Consider the following 21568-nt stretch of genomic DNA (forward strand, 5'->3'; position numbering starts at 1 on the left):
GCATAACTTGTAACTGCTTGAATAAGACGAATGCAGTAAAAGGGAGCATGTGATTGATTCATACATTTATTCACATGTACAAATTGTATTCCGGTGGTACAAAGCTGTTGTAAGACTCCAGTGCTCACCCTCCTGTTGTCGTTATTGCAGTAAAAAAGGAAATACCAGCATGATCAAGAGTCAAGAGGTACTTTGGCAAATATAAATTATGTGTTGAGAAGGCAAGCAGACATCTCGAGCAATGTAATGTGAGGGGAAAGAACGGCGCAAGAGTTATCAATGAGCGGCTTCTGTCAGCACTCATTAAAAAAAAATTAATAAAAATCCATAAAATATTTTATTTTAAACACACACTTAAAACAAGTGGACAGAGGAAGAGTCTCGGTCTTCTTCCTTTCTTCATCGTTACACAAACCGCAAAAGGTACGGACTCCCAGTATGTATGGATATTGCAATTCTATGTCAGTGTGCTTATGAGTGAGTGTATGAAACTAACTGTATTTAAGTGAGCTCATGTCTGCGAATATGCATATAGATTCCATTTCATATCTGTGACCTGTAACCCTGTTCCTACCACTGACTCAAGTGAATAAAACAGGTGGAGCAGGGGAGAAAAACAACGCAAAAACATTTGGCAAAAACCCATCACGGTTGCAGAGATGAGGACATGGACACAGTAAATGTTTCTCCTTATGTCCTTGTCTTTGTTCAGCTCTCAGGGTGAGACACCAAATCTCTGTGCTCGTAAACCATACCCCAGACTGTACACAGGGTGGAGGGCGTGAAGGATACACAGCAAGTAACAGAACGAGAGACAGAGAGAGCGAAAGAGGGAAGCATAGTGGAGAGGTTGGGTGACTAGTTCAAAGGAGAGAGTGGCTTGTGGCTGCAGAGTGTCTGATAGTCTCTCGAAGACAAGGGTGAACAGTTAGGGACTAGGGTTGGGGTGCAGAGGTCAGGGAGAGTAAAGATGGGCAGTGAGCTTGGGGGGGGAGGGGGTAAAAGAGGACAGAGGGGAAACGAGACTTCACTTCTCCCTTGTTGTCTTATTTCAGAGGTATTGTTGTAGAAAGTGCAGCAGCATTATCTCGTAGTGCTCGCCAGACTCAGGGCAGCGAATACTGTGTCGCTCGTTGGGGTACACCTGGAAAATTGAAACAGGGCAACCAAATTACAGACTGACGTGTACTACAGGTCTGTATCCTGTCAAATCTGCTTTGGAAAATACCTTACAACAAATGTAATTCTTCCTATACTACCACTTAACGTTACAGTGGTCTAAGCCAATATATTAAACAGATTTGCTGTTGGCTTTGTACATTTCTTTGTAGTGCAGACTCACACGATCACATAGACATGTATGATGAAAAAGGTATGTAAATGATGTCAACCTAGTATGGAGACATTTCATATGGCTACTTCAGAAAGATGTGTTTAGTGGGTGGAATAAGGCTTGTGATGCTAACCTGAAGCTGGTAAGGCTTCCCAGCACGGATTATCTGTGACACTAGGAAATTGGTGTGGAAAAAGTGCACATTCTCATCTAGAAATCCATGGAGAATCAGCAAACGGTTGGGCCTGGAATGACAAGGATCACATGTTCTATGATTACATGGTTACAAATTGATAGGGTTCTATACAATACACTGTCTCACCAAATGCATGCTCCTGGTGAAATTATTGGGTCTTTGTAAATGATAGTTTGGTCTAGACCTAATCTTTTTTGTGTCCTGAGATAACTTCTGTTATGACTTGACACTATAAATAAAATTGAATAATAAGACATACATAACAAGCCTATTGTTAGCCAATAGTGAAAGACCCCCCCATTTCTTTATGATTTAAAACAGGGAACGCTTTCGCTGATTGACACATTTATAGAAAGGTGAAATACTGCAGCTGCAGGGCTTCAGAGACTCTTTAGTTTGACTTCAGCATCCAAGACCTGTGCTCCGACATGCTGTTTGTCAGGCCCTTGGGGTTTTCTCAGTCCCTAAAAACTGAGGCTAACTGGCACTCAGCATGCCCACTTCAAATCTTAATTTAACCTCTCCAGATTTGAATAACTGTGGTGATTAAAAAAAGAGCTCAGAAATCGGTTTGTTTTTCATTTTCAAGTAGCAATGGAAGGAACATTACACCAACGTGTACATACCTCAGAGTGCATAAAAAAAATTAAAAAAAATACTAGCCACACAGGCATGAACACGTTTTCTTAAAAGTACTGCTTTCAGTTCAAAAGGCTCAAACTCATAAGTCACATTTTAGGCCAAGGATGAGAATGAGACCCAAATATTTGGTAAAGGACTGGCATCCACACGTGTTAAACAGAATGACCAAAAGGTCAATTGCGCGTCAGGGACTTTCAAACAAAATGAACCCTGACTTGACAGGAAATAGGAAGTACCCAGCAGTCACGACGAAACGAGTACAAATAGCTATGCAATTACACAGGACATGCAGTGTGGTTAAATTGGTTGCAGTAATAACGGAAATATTTACAAGTTTCAAGCACTAAACTCAAAAAATGGTATAAGTGTGTGTGTACTGACTCGCTGGGCAGCTTGTCCACGTGCAGTGCCACAGAGCCTTCCTCATAGCCCTGCTGGTTGTTCTCAGGCACGTCCATGTAACGCTCTGTGTAGCCTGTGTCATAGGCCATCCACACAGTCACCGGGGCACCTGCAATAGCCAACTGGCAGGGAAGCACAGTGTAGTCAGATGGAAAAGAAAGTAAAATAAAGAATACAAAAATAGTATCCTACTGTGGAAAAGTGTAATTTTGCAAAGAGAGCGACTCAAAAACATGGTACAGGAGGAAGGTAATGCCTTAGATGTACTGTATAATTATATAGTACATTCTCTGTGTGCTATGGCTCAGTTGGATATACATTTTTTGGGGGGGAATGGTATAAAAATTAAACTTTCAATCCCTGTAGCACAGGGATGTATGTGCAGATATCCTCACTGAATGACGGATATTTACCAACACATTGGACAACACAGACACCATGTGGATGTAAGTGGCAACTACATCATGTCCAGTTCTGTGACTGGAATGAAGCAATACATTCTATTTAAAGTGCATTACATAGTGATGGTATACTTTCGTATTACTTGCTAAAGGAGACAGCAGAGAACGCTCACTGATAGAAAGTGAGTATATGGTTTAAGGACAAAAGAAGGGCTGAAGGATGATACATCTTCCTAACCTTGAAGATATTGGGTCGCTGAATGAGCCCCATGAGAGAGAGGAAACCTCCATAGGACCAGCCGTGAATGGCAACACGGCTCAGGTCCACAAAGTTAAACTTCTCCGCCACATACTGCAGCCCCTCCACCTGGTCTTCAATCTCCACCTGACCCTGAAGAGACAAAGGCAGATTAGAGTTTCCATTAGAGTGTAATTTAACCTGGCATGTTTTTTTTTTATGGCATTTAATCATGTTATTTATGAATACCAACTTCTGCCTTCTAACAGGCAATTTAGAGTCCCTTCGTTTAGATACAACAGGCTCAAGAACTCTTTCATCCATCAGTCTATCCAAAATCTGGATCCGAGGATATCACGAAACAGGTTTCTTTGTCATGGCTGTTGATGTGTTTTCATCTTTGTACTATATGAGTAATTGTCGTCTAACTCTGTTTGTATTTTTCTTTTAGCGGGGCTGCAAATTAATTTCAGTGTAAACTGACAATAAAGTTGTATCGGATCGTATTAGGATGCATTCATTATTCATTTAGTCATCAAAATTAAACTCTCCTACTGAATTACAGTCATTTAATCATCTGACTCTTACTTTACCATTTTGTTTTTCAGTGCTCCTTCAAATTCAAGGCCCCTCTGACAGGAACCCCTCCCATCAATGACGACCACAGCATAGCCCAGAGAGGCCAGCGTGTTCAGGCGGAGGTACTTCATGCCTTTGAAGGAGTTGTTCACCAGCTGCACCTGGATACACACGCAAAATGTTGTGTAATATAGGTTCAAAGCAACATTTTGTGAACACAGACCCAATTCAAACTCAACATATCCACGAACCTGTGGGCCTCCATACACAAAGAGAACAGTCGGGTGTTTCCTGCCAGGCTGCATGTTGTGAGGCTTGTACACCATCCCATAAAGCTGGAAGCCCGACTTCCCCGGAAAGTCAAAAATCTCAGGCGGGTTGTAATCTCCCGGGCAACCTGGAAGACATATTAACACATGTGGTCATCAGGTTAGCATGTTCTAAAACTATCAGGGATTATGGGTCAACTCCTGGTGGAACTTGAAAGCAATGGATCTGCAAAACAATACACTAAGGTACACTAATTGTGCAATAGGGTTGCGCGATATTGACAAAATGTGATATTGTGATATCGATTATGAATATTGCGATATAGATATTAACTTATATATATATATATATATATATTATAACGTATGTAAAATTACAAAAGTTATGGGAAAACATCAAAATAGATTCATAACAAATTAAACAAGTTTTCTTACAACACAAGGTTTATTTCAACTGACAGTCATGTTGGACTGGTCCAACATGAATAAATAAATAAGGACCATGTCTACAGAACAGGACATGTTTTACTGGTTGGACAGTATAAACTAAACAGGACTGATTCGTTCCGTTTAGTTGTCTCTATCAGTTTCTCTGTCGAAATAAAACTCTCACCCACGTGCACCCACGTGGTACGCTACATAGGGTTTGTCACGTAGTCAGTCCCTCCAGGATATCGCGATCGCGCCAATTCACGCGAATTCAACCAATCACCGCAACTTTTCCGCACATTTGACCAATAACCTGAAGTTTCTCGCGACTTCAACCAATCACAGCAGTCCCACGTGCACTCTGCGAGCAAATGACCAATCGGGAGTGAGAACGGGTTGGTCATTTCCTTGTTTTTGATATGAAGACGAGACGTGTGTGTGACTCATTTACCAACAAAACGTACAGCGAAAGACCGTGCGAAACATTTCAGACCGTCCGATACATTTTAACATCAATGTAGACTTTAACGATTCAAAAGTCGCTGAAGTTGCTTCCGTTTCCATCCTGGCTGTCGGCTCTCTGCAGCGGGTGGGGCTACTGCTCCGTACCCCCCGCGACTGACGCGTGTACGCACACAAACACACACACACACACACACACAAACAACACACACACGGTGGAGGAGAAAAAGGAGATGAGACGACACACAATGACCTGAATTGAGGACAGCTATGCTTGTTACTGTAAGTGCAATGATAAGTTAAAGTCAGTATTATCAAACCGTATGAATGTGTGTCCCAGCCCAGGCCAGCATAGGAAAATAACTAACAATGTAAAGATCAACAAGCCACTGATTGATTCATTCAATAAATTATTATTTTTTTGTCTTAAATCCACCAGCCATTTTCATATTATACCAACATTTACAGCATCCTGAGCCTTTTTGGTAAGGTTACTAGGAAAACTCAGCCTAGAGTAATTTTATTCTCCCCAAAACAAGTTTTCCTTTTTATTTTGAAAGAACTATACAAAAAAAGTGTCACTGTCTCGCAACTTCATTGCAACAAAAATACAAAAGACATCGCAACTTTTATCGCAATTTTTTACAAAAGCTCCCGCGGAATCAGGCATTTTGGGCCGCAACAATCTCAAAAAAAGGCCGCGAAATCCTGGAGGGACTGCGTAGTGGACCCGTGCGCTGACGTGCACTAACATGTGCAAGTGGCACGGTAACTGGCCAATGAAACATGATCATTATAGCGTTTCAAGCGGGCTCTAAATCAAACACAACTAAGCCACACAGCCAACGGACGGGACGCAGCGCTCCACAAAATAAATAAAATATTGCAAATATTGCAACCCCTTTCAATATAATATTGCACAACGTGATATTGCGATAATGATATTGAGTCGATATATCATGCACCCCTATTGTGCAATGTCACGTTGCAGTACAGGCACCATTCACACAGACATTCATACACTGGTGGCCGAGGCTACCATACAAGGTCCCACCTGCGCATCAGATAAACATTCACACAACCTTCAAACTTGGTCAGACTGCTATCTAAGAGAAACTTAGCGAGCCCAATTATGTAAATGAAAACAGTGCATATTGAATCAATCGGGAAACTACTGTATGGCGTTTGGTTACATCACATCCCGTTTACCTGGTGATTCCATCATGCTGGCCCAGAACTCAGGGACCACGTGTAGTAGTGGCTCACCTTCCGAGCTGGTCAGTTTGTAGACGTGAACACATGGAGGCGTACTCACGTTACTGTAGTGGCTGACAAAAAAGTCAAAGTTCTGCAGAACGAAAGAGGGGAGAGAGGTGCAAATAATATAAATATAAAGAATTATATGTACAAAATAGAACTGACAAGGAAGGAATGAAAGGACTGAGGGTTCTGTGTTAAAAAGCCCAACTTGAGCTACTGTCGGTGTAAAATACTGCCGACGGCCAGAGAACATTTATCCCACATACTGCAGACTATCCAAACAATCCCTGGCAGCTTTCCTCAGGTTTTACAGTACCTTTAACTTTCAAGTAAAGTTGTCTCTCTAATATGCCTAAAAATATTTTACATCTTCTATTTGCTGCACTCACACTAAATCACAATCTGCACTGTTTGTGTTAACCCAGTAGTCTGTCAGCTTTAAGTCACTCTTCTGATTTAGTTCTATTTTAGGTTCATATAAAACTTTGCCTATAGCCCTTAAATTCACACTTAGACATCATCTCTTTTAACCATGTTGTGGGAAAATATGTCTTCCATTTCCTTTTACTAAAGCATTTGCTTTTTGAAACATGACTATCACTAACAGCCAAAAAAGGTCAAGCGAAGAATATCCGTAAACCCCATTGTTTGTTGGGTGAGCTACAATATGGATAGATGAACAGCTGGATGAGAAAATAAAGGAATGGATTATTGAAATGTGCATGTATGTATTTGGCCGAGTAGGTCAACAAATGAATGGTTTTACCTGACTAACAGAGCAGCTATGAGAGAAGCCAGGCTTGGTTAGTCTGACCACATCTCCAGGCGAGTCATAGCTGACCACATAGAGGTGGTGCTCCAGAGGAGTGTCTCTGGTGCCCTGGAAGTACACCAACTTTGATGCCTCGTTCACCCAGATCTAACAAAGGAGAAAAGACAACAGCAGCAAGGCCGAGGCATGATTCCGTTTTTTATTTTTTTATTTAACCAGGTAGGCCGTTGAGAACAGGTTCTCATTTGCAAAGGCGACCTGGCCAGGAAAAGCATACGCGTGCAAGACAACATACAGTTTCACATTCAATACAATACAAGAATACAGAATACAATAGGCTACATAAAGTATAGAATAAGTGGGCATTACAAAGCCAGCACAATTATTAGCACAATATTTAGGGAATACCAGAGGTTAACTTGGTTTCTTTCAGTTTTTGAGGGTGTTCATATCCACACTGGATGAGCAATGTAGCATTTTTAGGACTTTTTTTAAAACCTAGTGCCCCAATTTTAGGACAGTGCAGCAGCACAATAATACTCAGCACAATTCCTTCATTTAAAGCTGAGTTAGGACCTTAAGCTCATAATCATTGTTAAATGTCAAAGTCAATGAGTTGAGGTACAGAGTCACCACAACAAAATATATGTAAATGTCTAAATACTTTAGATATAGCACTCTACAACATCTGTATATCTTTTATAGGTATGAATGTATATAGTCAACACTGATGGACGTTGTCTAACCTTGGAACCGTGTCTTGCCAGCACTTCCCATTCTCCACTGGTCAATGTAACCTCCTCCTTGATTGCACACTTGAAGTCTCCTGCCAAAAACAGATAACAACATCAACATGCTCCCTGACATACCGAGCACTATGACGTAAACCGTGATTATTTGATAGGATCGTTTTGTAAATAAATGCAGAAGCACGTCATAGCCTCTTACCCTCTATGTGTTGGTAGTCCTCCGTCCAATGGTAGCAGCCCGGTTGTAACAGCGATGTGATTTTATACAGATGGCTGAAACCTGCTTTAGACTCATTTACCCAAATGAAAGTAAATTCATCTTCTGTTGTTTGAATAAAGGGATAGAATATATCATGAACCTGCGGGAAGAGAAGAACAGTGAGTTACTGATAGAAACACCTACAGCATTCACAACCATAAATATTAGTTCATTAGAAAGAGGAAAGACATTAGGTTTAAAGTAGACAACGGGTGGGCCATGTGGAAAGACCTACATTAATCCAGACGTCTGTGGTCTCTTCATAGATTATGTATGGCTGTGTGTTTTTGGGCACGGCCTCCACACTTTCCTGCCTCTGAGCTGGGTCATCCGTGACAGGGATGAAGAGGGCTGGAGGCAGCAGGACCAGCTGTAGTTTTCTCTGGCTGCGGTCCAGAAGCACTGCACAGCCACTAGGGAGACACAGAGCAGACAGAACTCAAAAGATTGCATTATGCAAAACCATAAACATAAGCATAATTGCCCATTGACTAGAGGTGGAACCGGGGGCAAATTCACTCCCTTCTCGAGTAGAAATATATAGAAAAATTATCAGAACAAATAGAAATAAGAAATAAAATTGAATACAAAATAGAAAAAGAAATATGTAGGTGAAAATGAAGTAGAAATATGTGCACTATACAAATTTTTTTAGTATAGTGCACATATTTAGAGTATCAATATTTAAGTAAAACTAGAGATATGAAATATGTCAAATTTATGACTATTATAATGATGTAAATCTGAATGTAAATAATAATGGTACTGAGAAATGGGATCTGTTGTGCGGTATAAACAAATGCACTATTAATGCAAGTAAACCGGAGTATTGCACAGTTTAATTGTTATTGCAGTATTGACATTAAGTATTGCACAGTCAATATTGCACAGTTAAAGATATAAATAATGAATAAATATTTATGAATTATCCCAGGGCCTCCCAGTGTCTGACACTGTGAGGGGGGAGTCGAAGAGTTTGATGGCCACAGGCAGGAATGACTTCCTGTGGTGCATCTAGGTGGAATGAGTCTTGCACTGAATGTACTCCAGTGTTTGACTATTGTGTCATGGAGTGGATGGATGGGACATTGCCGCCATAGAGTCCAGCTCCACCCCCACAACGTCCCTGGCCTTGCGGATCAGTTTGTCTGTTGAGTCTGTTGGCGTTTGCTAACCTAAGGCTGTTTCCTCAGAACACAACAGCAAGGACAGCACTGGCCACCACAGACTCCTAAAACATCCTTAGCATTGTCTGGCAGATGTTAGAAGGACCTCGGCCTCCTCAGAAAATAAGAGGCGTTTTTTAAGTCTAGTTTATTGTCAATGTACACTCCCAGGTACTCGTAGACCTGGATGGAAACAGGGTCACTAGGAGTCACGGTTTGGTGTGAGTTCGGTACAACGGGGAAAAAAAAATAAAAAATGCATAAGGATACGTTTCTTTTCATTTATTTTGAACAGTAGTGCAGGTGTCAAAGACAGACACAATCCTCTTGCTGGGGGATGAGGTAGCATTTTGCCCACTGGCAACTTTGGTAAACTATTTTTTTTATAAAAAATAAGGAACACTTTTGTGTCTTCTTGTGCATTAGGAGGATTGTTTCAATTAGTTCCACCATGGCTATATTCAAACATTCAAAGCACCAACACATTTATCATCCCGATGATTGCACATCTGGGTGATGCCCTCGTGTGTCAGCATGTTGGATGCGTTTCCATTCAAGTTTCCGGGCGGAACACGAGCTTGCGAACTTTGCTTCCACATTATGTGCATCAATCTACATACTGTGTATTCTGCGTGCGGCTGCGTGCGCCGGAAAGTGGCCCCCATACTGTGACGGTTCGGTACGAATACATGAACCATTACAGCCATTACAAAATTGGTTCTTTTAAGATGCAAAAGAGAATAATATCTGACTGTATACCTTCGTTCTGGTGGTTTATTTTGAGAACGACAGCATCATTAAGTCAACAGAGTCAAGAATTTGAGAGTAACACTCACTATTTTCCGTCACTCGTCCATCCTACTCTGGCGATGTATTCTGTCCCAGGAAACAAGGAGGTGAAGGGGACGACCAGTTCTTTATCTTGCATGCTCACAATCTGTACAACCATAAACACACATTAGGAACACCCAATTATTTATAATTTTGGAGAGGAAAAGACTAACAAAGATAGCGAAAGACTTACTCTTCCTTGATGGTCTGTCTTGATCTCTGCCATTTTAAGGGTAGCCTTGGGATTTTTACTACCTATAAATAAAGAAATAAATGAAAATGTAAAATAGACAATAAAACAATTCACTGATCCAGAAGCAAGAGTGAGTGAGTGAGTGTGCGTGTGAGTGTGTGTGTGTGCAGCACTGGGCTACACTGACCTGTACGGGGATATCTGTACGCGTCTGCTTTCCGCTCCTCCAGTGCCGGAGATGGAACATGAATAATCTCTACTTCGGTCTCATCCACCTCTTCATACAGCAGGTACACTGTTTTACCTCCATTAGGGTCTGACAGGGGGAGACAAAAAACAATTAGTGAATACAGAAAATAGCGTATGCAAACTCAAAAATAACCACCTTTACGGGTGGAGGTAAAACTATATGGTTAAAAAAAAAAAAAAATCTGCATGTTTAAAAATGTCATGTAATCATCAAAAGGCATTACAAACACCTTCCACTGCTGAGGGACTCCACCAGTAGCCAGTGAAACGGTCAAACTCTTCTTGGATGACAAATGTTGCTACTCCTGCAGACTTGGGGTCCTCCTTAACATTATCCACACCTGGGAAAAAAATGTAATAAATTAGGAGAAAAGCTTACATCCATGTGTGCTAAACTGTGCATTTTGGTAATAAAAAATATGATAGAATAAAGCATCTCAATGGTATTTTCTCTCCATGTTGTACTAAGAAGATAATGGAAATATATATGAAAAATCTAGTATCATCTAGTATCACAATCAAAACAATCTTTTCTTTAATTCACAGCTCTATGGTATGTTAAAGAGGACATTTAAGCATGTGAAGCTACTTATTGCATGCCGTTTTTTTGCCTTCGGACCTTTGTGGCAGTAAGTGAGTCTCCTTTCCTCGCCGGTCTTAATGTGGGCAATCCACAGGTCGTTATTGTTGATGAAGGCTATGAGGTCAGGGTCTCCAGGGCAGATCTTGGGGTCCATGCGGGTCCCTGAGCACTGGGTCTTGATTTCCACGGGCTTTACAGAAGCAGACTGCTAAAACCAACATACACAAGCTTAGTCCAAGGCAAACAGAATAGTGACTTTTGGATTAAAAGATATAGGAGAGACCTGATGCAAGCATAAGACAGTTTTAGACACGAAAGGTGCAATGAGCACAGTTAAGTGTGATGTATGCTTCTGCGTTAAATCTACAACGTGGCTACGTACGTAGGTAGGTGGAGATACCGACCTTACGCCGTAGCCTGAGGTGCACCTCGCGAAAAATGTAACTACACGTTGCGGTGATTCACGTCGCTCGGCCGTGGTTTGGTAGCGTCGCATCTCGCCCTAGTATTTCCCCCCCCCCCCCGACTCATTTCCTGGTTCTCCTTCTCCATAAACAGGATGAAATCAAGGAGAGCGTTAACTTCTCCTGCTGCAGATTTCCCACCGTGGTCAGAAAGCACAGGGGCGACACAGTCAGTACTCGCTCCGAAGCTAATCACCGTCACTCTCTCACTCGCTCTACCACACACTCCCCACGCACACACACCAACGCACAAGTATAAACTTCAGGCCACTTACGTAGGCTACGGCGAAAGCTCTGCGTGGAGCCTCCGCTCAACCATAAATCATGCTTTAGGTGTGGTGAGGTAGGCCTCGTTCCATCAGGAGGCATTCTTTCTGCATTGATTCCTGCTTGAGTGTGATCGCAAACAGCTCCCTCTTGATGTTTTGAAATAAGAGTTGTGTTTGTTCAAATGTACAACCATGGAAGTGACAGTACAAATGGACAGACTTACAACGAACGTTGTGTCAGTAAAGGCCGCAGGATTATCAGAGACCCCAGGCACCCCAACTACGGACTGTTCCGGCTGCTGCCGTCTGGCAAGCGGTATCGCGGCCTCAAGGCCCGCCCAGACCAGCATGCTCTGGACCAGCTTTTTTGATCAGGCAACCAGGGTTATGAACAATGGACACTAACGACCTGTTGCCTGCCTGCCTGCCTGCCTGCGAGACACACACACACACACCTCTTAAACTCTGGTTTAGTTCTTCTCCACCTTTTCCTAAGTGTTTACTCTGATGTTTACATTTGAAAACTTGATTGACCAGCTGGCTAGCTACCCTAGGCTAGCAGAGTCGGCAGGAGACTGGCAAGCTGACTTCCCGATCCTTATGAGCGACTCATAGCCACATGCGATCAAATGATGCCTTATGCATTGCGAGCATGGTGTCACTAGCAGATCAATAAAAGTATGAATTTTGCTGTTATGTACTTAAGTTAGGACACAAATGTACCAGCCTCAGCGCCAGTGTAGGAGTAATTACAGCAATTACAGTAATGTATTCCTTTTTACTGTAACGCAGTAATATAAACACATTACTAATACAATTTCAGTAATATTATACCCGTTACAATCTCAGTGACGAGAGTTACAACGCATTTTAACCCGAAATGTAGTTGTGTTTGTTATTGTTTTTTAATTCACCAACACCGCGAAACATTTCGGCAAAGAATAAAGTCTGTGAGTGTTATTTCCGGTTGGTGGAATTCGGTGGTTGAAATGACTGCAGAGGTGAATACATGGATGGATGTTATTTTCAGGAGTTTTTTTCTGTTGAAACGAGCTGTCCCGTCAGTGTTCCCGTGGTCAAAGCCAGAACCAGACACGGTACGGACAACATCTGTGTCCCGACGGGCCGTCAGCGCGGACAGCCGTGTCAGCGAGCAGCTGACAGATATAAACATGTCGGGAATTAATGTTTAGGCTTGCTACATGTAAATATTAGTATTACATTTTATCAGCGGTGGAAAGTACAACTATACCGTACTTCAATACAATTGTACAGTAGGCTACTTTTAATTGAGTATTTTCATTTTCTCCTGCTTTATACTTCTAGAGTCAAGTAGGCCTATTATACGTTTTACTTCACTATTTATTTTAAAGTTTTAGTTACAATGCAGATTCAGATCAATAATACAAAATACTATGAATAAATTATGATGTATTAAAGTGGATAAAGATGAGACTTTGTTGATCTTGTGGTGAAATTCACAAGCTAGCTGCCAAGTCATCGCCTACTTCCGCTGTTATTTTGGTGAAAGTAACTCAAAAGGTAACACAAAAGTAGTGTAAAGCGTTACAATTCAGAGAGAGTAATGTTGTAATATAACTAAATACTCTCAAATGACAGTAACTAGTAATCTATAATGGATTACATTTTGGAAGTTCCTTGCCCAACAGTGCCCAGCGCACACCACTTATGGCGCTTACCCACTGCTAGTACCAGCTCTACTCGGCTCGGCCGCGGTGCCCCCTCCTCCTTTTTCCGTTGCAGATTTAGTACCGCCTCATGCGTGAGGCGAACGTGGCTGGTCGTCATAGCGACGCCGCAGGATACTGCTGTGACCTAACGCGACACACACAGAACGTCGAAGGGGTGTTGTTTTTGATTCTCAGCATGTGTCTGTTGACATATTTTGTTTCAAAAGAAGCTGGAGGCAGCAGCAGCCGCCGGCTACACTATTTAAAAATGCCGGGTTTGTTCAGGACACCCCCGTCTGTCGCTAGCAATGATGACGCAGTGATTAGTGACGATTCTCTCTGACCAATCAGTAGTCTGCAGGTTTTCACGTCACCTTTTGGTATCGCCTCGGCTCGCTTGGAACCTCGACGGAGTTGATACTTAAAAAAGTACCCGTTAGCAGGTACCAGGGACTTTTTTTCATAATGGAAAACCCAAATATGCGAGTAGAGTCGAGGCGAGGCGAGCACGTACCATGTAATGGAAAAACGCCATTAGTTGCACTGTGGAACGGTGTACTTGCAGACCTTTACCTCGCTCTGAATGAAATTTGTCCTGAGTATCTAGGAATTCTAAATTGAAGAAGAAAACAGCAGTGTACTCACGATGAAGCCATTGCTGCCACCATCCTGACAGTAGAAGAGGCTATTGCTGGCCTGGAAGAGGAACAGGCCCGTCTGGGCATGGTAATCATAAGAGGTGATACCAAACGCTCCGAGACGTTTACGCTCTCTCAGCAACTCCTCCTCTCGAGAGTAGGCCCCCTGGTGTGGTGTAGCCTTAGAGAACCAACAGTATGCACAACATTAAATAAACAGAAGAGTTTTTTTTATATATATATATATATACACACACACACACACACACAAGTTTTCTAGGTATATACATTTTAATCTAATTTCCCTCCCCAACCCCCCAGGGCAAATAATTACTCAATGGTTGTTCAGTGCAAACATTCCTCTCATAGTTTATACCATAGATGAATTATGCTCAGGTTGCTAGAAGCGATACTGCCACACCTTCAGGGACTGCTTATCTCAAAGTAAAAAGCTGTAGTGAAATTATTAAATACTGCTCAATAACAACAAATTGTGAGACACATCACGCTGTGCTGTTTGGTACCGGCACTGCAAGAACGGGAAGAGAGGAGGAATTCACCTGGAAGTGATCCAGCATTTGTTTCCATGACAACACTAAGAGGGCCTCTTTCCGGATCTTCTTGGGGATTTCTGAGTAGAGCAACGAGTTCTCTCTGCTTCCATAAGGCATTCCTGGGAAACACACAGAAAAGAAACAAAGGCAATTTCAACAATAACAAAAAAAAAAAAAAAAGAAAAGCTTGTGCTTAAGGAGACATTTGACACAGTGATTGTTTTAACGTCACAAGGCAATTAGCCTGCCTAGAGCAGTCAAACACGACTGAGGTCTAATGTAAGGAGTACATAGGAGGAGAATAGAGAAATACATATCATAAGCTGATGCAGGGGAATTTTGTGCCCCATCATCACGCATCAATCGCTTACCAAGGTAGTACAACCGGTGGGAGTGGGGTCCATTCTCGTCCTTCTTCTGCACAAACTGGAAGTCATGGGGAGCCTTGTTGGCGATCATGCCCGAGTACTTCCTGCTACAGTGGATAATGTCACGCAGGCCATCCCAAGAGTGTTTCTCCACGAAGAACTGAGATGGGACATCCTCCATTTCCACCACCTCGGTGCTGTCCGAAAGGCCGTCCACAGCCGTCATGTTCACTGTCACACAGCTGGATGTTGACATTAGAAAGAAATGGTAAGAGGTGCCGAAATCCAGACGAAACTGCACATATGCTTTTTTTTTATGGAATTGGTTAAATCGTTTATTCATCCATCTTCCTAAGCATTAAAGCAGTGAAAGGAGATATAACATGGACCTTATACTGTACCTTTTCCAGATACCCTCTTTATTGTCACAAAGTTTGACCTTCTTGACTCTAGGCATTCACAGGTCAACACACCTCACTCTGATTCTGTAACCTATGAACAAAGTACGGTACGTAGAATCATTCAAAACTCCAAAATACAAAATAACAAATAGACTCAACAGGGGCACAGCCTCATTATGACAGCTAGATATAAACATACTTTTGTCTGAGAAGACATACATACAACACAATGTACATGGGAAAAACATAAATCATTCATGAAGACTTTAAAGTATATTGACTCAGAAACATGTAGCCGTAACTACAGACCAGAGTGACACTAAAGAAGCATAATTCCTATTAAGTCTCTCATGCATTGGACGGATATTTCTCTGACTCTGCTTCAGGTGAAGTACAGGGAACAGGGAATACCCCACATTCCTTCCTTTATCCTTCTGTGTTGGGTAAGGGATTAGTATATAATGCAAACAGGAGTGGGAAAAAAATCATATATTCTGAAAAACTGAAGTCCCTTTCTTATGTTAGTGTTAAGAAGATGCGGCAGGCTGGTCTCATACTGTGACGAGGCACCTTAGATCTACGTTAAGAAACTCACAACAAATACACCAACCAATATAATTCCTCAGCTTGAGTCACCAGCTAAAGAGTCAATTCAACAATATCCTGTATCACAAGTTAAGCTGTCACCTGCTGGTACCTACTGGGGATATTTTAAGAGGAGTGTACTGATGGAAGTGTATTTATGAATGGAGATTAACCTAAATGTAACTTAGATCTGACTATTTGTGTGCCTGTACTACTGGCTGACTGCAAAAATCCTCCCCTATTATTATTATTATTATTATGTAAAATATGTTAAAATGGAAATATTACACTGTAACTTGTAATTGTATACATGGAAAGGCCCTATTTGGCTCAGCGGGTTACTCGATAGTTCAATTGCAATCTAATTTTAAGACTGGGAAACAAGTCGAGTTAAATAATAAAATATCGGTGTCATTAATTATCGTTAATGTGTATATATGCATATCATGCTGCCCAATATATCAACATGCCACAACCTGAGGGACTGTGAATGATCGACACAAACACACACACACACACAAACAAAAACACAAATACACACAAACAAATACGCAAACACACAAGATATACTGTATATATCATGAACATAAATCAATCTTAATGTTGTGTTAATGTTCATATTACTGTCCGAATATTTGGAAAATTGTATTTTAAAGCTTTGGCAACATTGCTATTGAAACTTATGCCAATAAAGCCACTTTCAATTAAAAAAAAATTGAATTGAATTAACGTTAATATGAACTGTTAGCTGGCCGAACGTTACAATAGATCTTTGTTCTCGAATTTCAACCAACGTTCCTCAGTCACACTGGGAAGAACACCGGCAAATTCATTTGTGTAAACATTTTAAACGGTATTAACGTTACTTAAATTTGGCAGTGAATGACAAAACCGCAAGTCGTTAGAAAATGACATTCAACAAACCGTGTCTATGTTTAAAACCTCTTACTTAGCTACATTCTGAAATGACAGATCTCTTCTGTCATTTTCGCTCTGAAGCTACCGTTAGCTAGCTAGCTAGCTAGCGAGAAGCTAGCGAGCCGCTAACTAGCGGCTGCTTGACGCTTAGTCGACTGTCCCTACGAAACAAGCTAAAATGAAGAAAAACACTTACCGATATGGCCACTGTTTCTTTGACCAAGTTCTAGATTGTATTAGCTTGGTGACAATAAACAGATTGTACAACTGCTAGAGGTTGTATCCATGGCCCAGAGCGGCCACACACAAAATTTAGCTGGCGTTCAGATCGGAAAGAAGAGGAACCTTATCTTTGGTGGAGTGCACACCGGTACTTTTTCAGGGCCGCACAAAGGAGGCGTTCAGTGATGGTCAGTGCTGCGCGGAATGTGGCAAGGTTTATTATCCAGATATCGACTCCTGTTATTCCTCAGAAATGTATTTTAACCATGTATGCATTACCTTGGACTGCGCATTAACTTATGCCGGTTTATGGCAAACATGTTTGACATGTAAAACTTCCACCCGGATTAACCATTGAGAAAGCCAAGGGAAAAAGTTGATAAGCACGACTGGTAGTGTAGGATTCCATTAAGGTACTCAGCCATTACAGACTAGATCTTCCCATTATACCCCGTGTGGATTTGTACCACGTTTCTACGTGTTCTTTATGAAGGAAAATCATTTTCTGAATTGCTCTTGATGTCACATGAGTTAAACAATCACGTTTACTGGATGTAATTATTCAGGTTTCCCAGTAGTAAACAGACATTACCAACTGAGCAAAACACATTCTGTGTATTCTTAGAGTTATCTTAAAGCTAACCGTACTGTTTATCAAGGCACCCTAATGGTTAAACGCTCAAACTTGAAGCTTATACCCTGTAAACAAGAAATGTACAATCACTTTTGAAATATTATTCTAAAGGAAGCAAAGCAGACAAGTTTTGTGGAGCAGCCAGTTTTTTTTATTTATACAAAGAATACAGCCATTCTACTTCAGAGGGATGAACCGAGAAGAGTGTGTAGCTCCAATACCAGGGCGACCGTGCTTGACTGGCTTGTAGGTGATGGAGAACTCGCCCAAGTAGTGACCACACATCTCAGGCTGTGGAGAGGAGAAACACGTTAGTAACAAGATAAATGACTTACGTGCACTTGTAGTTGCATGAACAGCAATGTATTGGCTGCTAATCACAATCTAAGGTACACGATTTACAGCTAAATGTACACTTAATGCAGCTCTACAAAAAAAAAGTAATATCTAGAACTACAAGTAAATCATTGCTTTTGACTGGAGAAGGTAGGGGTCTGTATACTCTGGAAGTAGTGCCAGTTGCCAACACTACACTGCTGTTAGATTGTCTTGTAACACCCGGCCTCCTTCATAACAAATGTATGTAAACAGGTATATTTTAAGGTCGTACACAATTCACACACTGCAATTCTTTGGTGGAAATTTCAGACATTTACTCAGTGGCATTTTCTTAAATGTGGATATTTTCTTTAGGTAGTGGATAACTCAGTACGTATAACTGGGAAACTTTGCAGAACACCAAATTACACATACAAGGGCACGTCCACTGCCCAAAATCATTTTTCCAGAGATATATAAAATGCAGTTGCACATGATGATGCTGTATGTGATGCATCAATTTTCCTGTCATTTGCAGCAACTCGTCAACCACAGTTCTGCATGTATACCGGAACCATCGTAAGATAATACGTGGCCTGTCAAATTGTACTAATTCTCAATCTTCATCATAATGGTGCTCAGTAAAGCATTCTTACACGTCAAGATTAAAATGGTTTCACAGCTTTAACTTTATGCCTACTGCCCTGACATTAATACATGGGAGGTAATGGCTTTGTGGACAGGGTGCAGAACCACACTGACAATGTATAATGACAAACTTCAAAATAAGACCAACTGCAGGTACTTGAGCATCGACTTTCGACAGCCTGCTCTGGATACACAAAAGCAATATACGCCCACCTTTTATGTCAATGTTTCACATTAGCGCCCAATGTCAACTTTCTTAAAACTGCAAGTGACATTCCTGCAAAGCAATAATAGGCGGTCCAAGAACGCTGGAGTTTCAAAATGTACAAATATGCTCTGCCTCCCACCTGATTAATAGCACCTCACCTTGATTTCAACCTGGTTGAAAGTCTTGCCATTGTACACTCCAACCATGGACCCGACCATCTCAGGCAGGATGACCATGTCCCTCAGATGGGTCTTCACCACCTCTGGTTTCTCCATGGGGGGAGCCTCTTTCTTTGCCTTGCGCAGGCGCTTCAGGAGGGACTGCTGCTTGCGGCGCAGGCCACGGTTCAGCCTCCTCCTCTGGCGGGCACAGTACAGCTGCATCAGCTGCTCACTACACAAGAGAAAGGACAGTATCATCAATGAGGCCCCCTGGCTATCTTCAAAATCCTTTTTACATGTTTTGTAATATACACAACAGTACAGTGGCAATTGTATTTTCAATTTGGTCATCTCAAGTTCACTCATTTGGAACCTGTTCAACTGATGAAGTAATGACTTTCCTGTTTCAGTGCAATGTCCATTTAGTGCCAGCATCTCTGTTAAAGGTCCCATATTGTAAAAAGTAAGACTTCCATTTCTTTTTTGATTATAAGGCAGGTCGAGGTGCTATATAAATACTGTTAAAGTATCAAAACGCTCAATCCACAGAGAAATGCACACAGCCGGTACTCAGAAAAGCCAATGGGAGCTGACCACTTTGCGCTTCATTTTCACTCTTCAGAAACCTATGGGCGAGGTCACGGAGACTCCGTCCATACTTTATACAGTCGGTTTAAACGAGCCGCCAGGCCCTCCATACAGTTGTGATGTCACAACTATAATAGGTAGAAAGTGCCGCTTGTTGCAGTATTTTGGTATAGATCCGATACCGAGTAAATACAGGGCCAATATCGCCGATACCGATGCTTTAATAATTGAGGATGATTTTTCATTATTAATAAAGTTAATAGTGTGTGTGCTGCTGGCCGCTGCCGGGCCTGGCTACTTGCTTGCCTGGCGCAGAGAGGAGGAGCAAAGTGTGCCTGGTCCACGCTTTGACAGTACTTGACCACTTTAAAAGCAGCAGCACTTGGACAGCCAGGGCCTCTTTGATGAAACCGCACCGGTGCATACTGGAGAGAATCTGAAACTTAAGTATCAATCTTAATACACCGGTATTGATCAATAAACGCTGGGATCGATGTTATCGATATTTGGATAGATCCGCCCACCACTACCGCTAGTCTTTCCCCGGCTGCAACAGCGGTACAGAGACTCCGAGAGCACAGTGTAGATGCTAAATCGGATCTGCTAGACTGGTCGACCTGCGGTTCCAGCTAGCATCTACCAGAGCACAAGCGGGAGAGAACCAGAAATGCTGAACAATCACAGCAGACTGTACTTTTTCCAGAGGGGGGGGGCCTAAAGAGACTGGCACCAAAATGGAGCGTTTCAGACAATATGAGACCATTTAACATTAAAGCATGTAAACACGTTCTGGTAGAGACCCTAAATATAAATATGAACCTGAAAATGAGCATAATCATTATGATCTCAGAATTTGCACATCACCCATTTATTTTTAGTATTATAATTCCATCCAAAAGTAACAATGACAGAACGTATGACTAATTTGGTCATGAGTTGCATATACTTTCTGTAATAAAACATCTAAAAAGGCTAAAATCCTATGAGATGGGGGACCCTGGGACAAGATCTTATGGGAGGGCCATGGTCTAATTTGTATTAGTTTAGGGGTAACGTTGTTTGACATGAGATGTTTAGTTCCCACTGATCTATGTGATGAACTGGATGTAAATCTCTCAAAATTACTCCTACTGGAGCAACATCCTTTAAGGGGCTGAGGGTGAGACTATCATTGGATGGAAAGCTAAGAATTAAGATTGTTAAGCAGGGTGTAAGTTTACGTACAAGTCAATCAAACTGAGAAAAGGTAATAACGTCACAGTGGCTCCAGCTGACCACCGTGCAGCATCAGCTGTTTAACCTCGGTAGTGTTTAACTTACTAGGACATGTCCAGAAGCTGATCCAGGTCCACACCTCTGTAGGTGAACTTCCTGAAGGTACGCTTCTTCTTGATCTCGGTGTCTGCCTGAAAGAGACATCATCCCACTTCAGTATGTAGCTTGTACACTTAACTAGCTACACTGTCGCGCAAGTGCTTAAACACAAAAAAAGAATTCAATGTCACTGGTAAACATCTAGCTACGGAACCCCTGCTCGGACGTACAATGACATTACAAGTATGTTGTAGCTATTGGTACAGACTACGTTGAACCACCGGGTTAGCTTAGCCATAGCTAAGGCTAATACAGTGCCTTTAAAAAGACATTTATCTGAGACTCTGAGCAACGATTTTCTACTGAATGGTCAGTGAACGCGTGGAACGGTCGGATGACATAGTTAGCTATCCTAATTAGTTATTTTAGACTTCAGATGCATATAGATTGTATTTTGGCAAGCTTCACAATCTGTTGAACACCTACCATCTTGCCTGAAGTTCCGGGAGAAAAGAACGGGCAGAAGTCTCGTTAGGCCTGATATCGCGCGATTTAAGACAAACATCCGGTGGTG

The 21568-nt window shown here is 41.8% G+C and overlaps 2 protein-coding genes across 3 annotated transcripts; both read right to left on the reverse strand.

Annotated features, from left to right (window-relative positions):
- Window positions 1-45: 45 nt before the first annotated feature.
- On the reverse strand, window positions 46-17265 carry LOC144526438 (dipeptidyl peptidase 9-like). Of its 2 annotated transcripts, none has more exons than XM_078263918.1 (21): window positions 17098-17265; window positions 15399-15489; window positions 15001-15239; window positions 14636-14748; window positions 14083-14256; window positions 11050-11218; window positions 10661-10771; window positions 10369-10497; window positions 10182-10243; window positions 9994-10094; window positions 8227-8404; window positions 7932-8091; window positions 7730-7809; window positions 6978-7130; window positions 6161-6299; window positions 4043-4188; window positions 3806-3952; window positions 3213-3365; window positions 2553-2695; window positions 1467-1578; window positions 46-1144 (listed from the first exon to the last, which is right to left on the reverse strand). In XM_078263918.1, the coding sequence occupies exons 2-21, from the start codon at window positions 15452-15454 to the stop codon at window positions 1052-1054; spliced, it is 2658 nt and encodes an 885-aa protein (XP_078120044.1). In that variant the 5' UTR covers window positions 15455-15489; window positions 17098-17265; the 3' UTR covers window positions 46-1051. The 2 variants fall into 2 exon arrangements, with proteins under 2 accessions (XP_078120044.1, XP_078120043.1); XM_078263917.1 differs by having other exon boundaries at window positions 11050-11221.
- Window positions 17266-17885: 620 nt separating this feature from the next.
- Window positions 17886-21568, reverse strand: rps15 (ribosomal protein S15). The gene is made up of 4 exons (XM_078264355.1): window positions 21481-21568; window positions 21001-21086; window positions 19090-19324; window positions 17886-18048 (listed from the first exon to the last, which is right to left on the reverse strand). Exons 1-4 carry the CDS (start codon window positions 21481-21483, stop codon window positions 17935-17937), a joined length of 438 nt encoding a protein of 145 aa, XP_078120481.1. The 5' UTR covers window positions 21484-21568; the 3' UTR covers window positions 17886-17934.

This window comes from Sander vitreus, chromosome 12 (genome assembly GCF_031162955.1).
Source record: "Sander vitreus isolate 19-12246 chromosome 12, sanVit1, whole genome shotgun sequence".
Taxonomy (NCBI): Eukaryota; Metazoa; Chordata; class Actinopteri; order Perciformes; family Percidae; genus Sander; species Sander vitreus.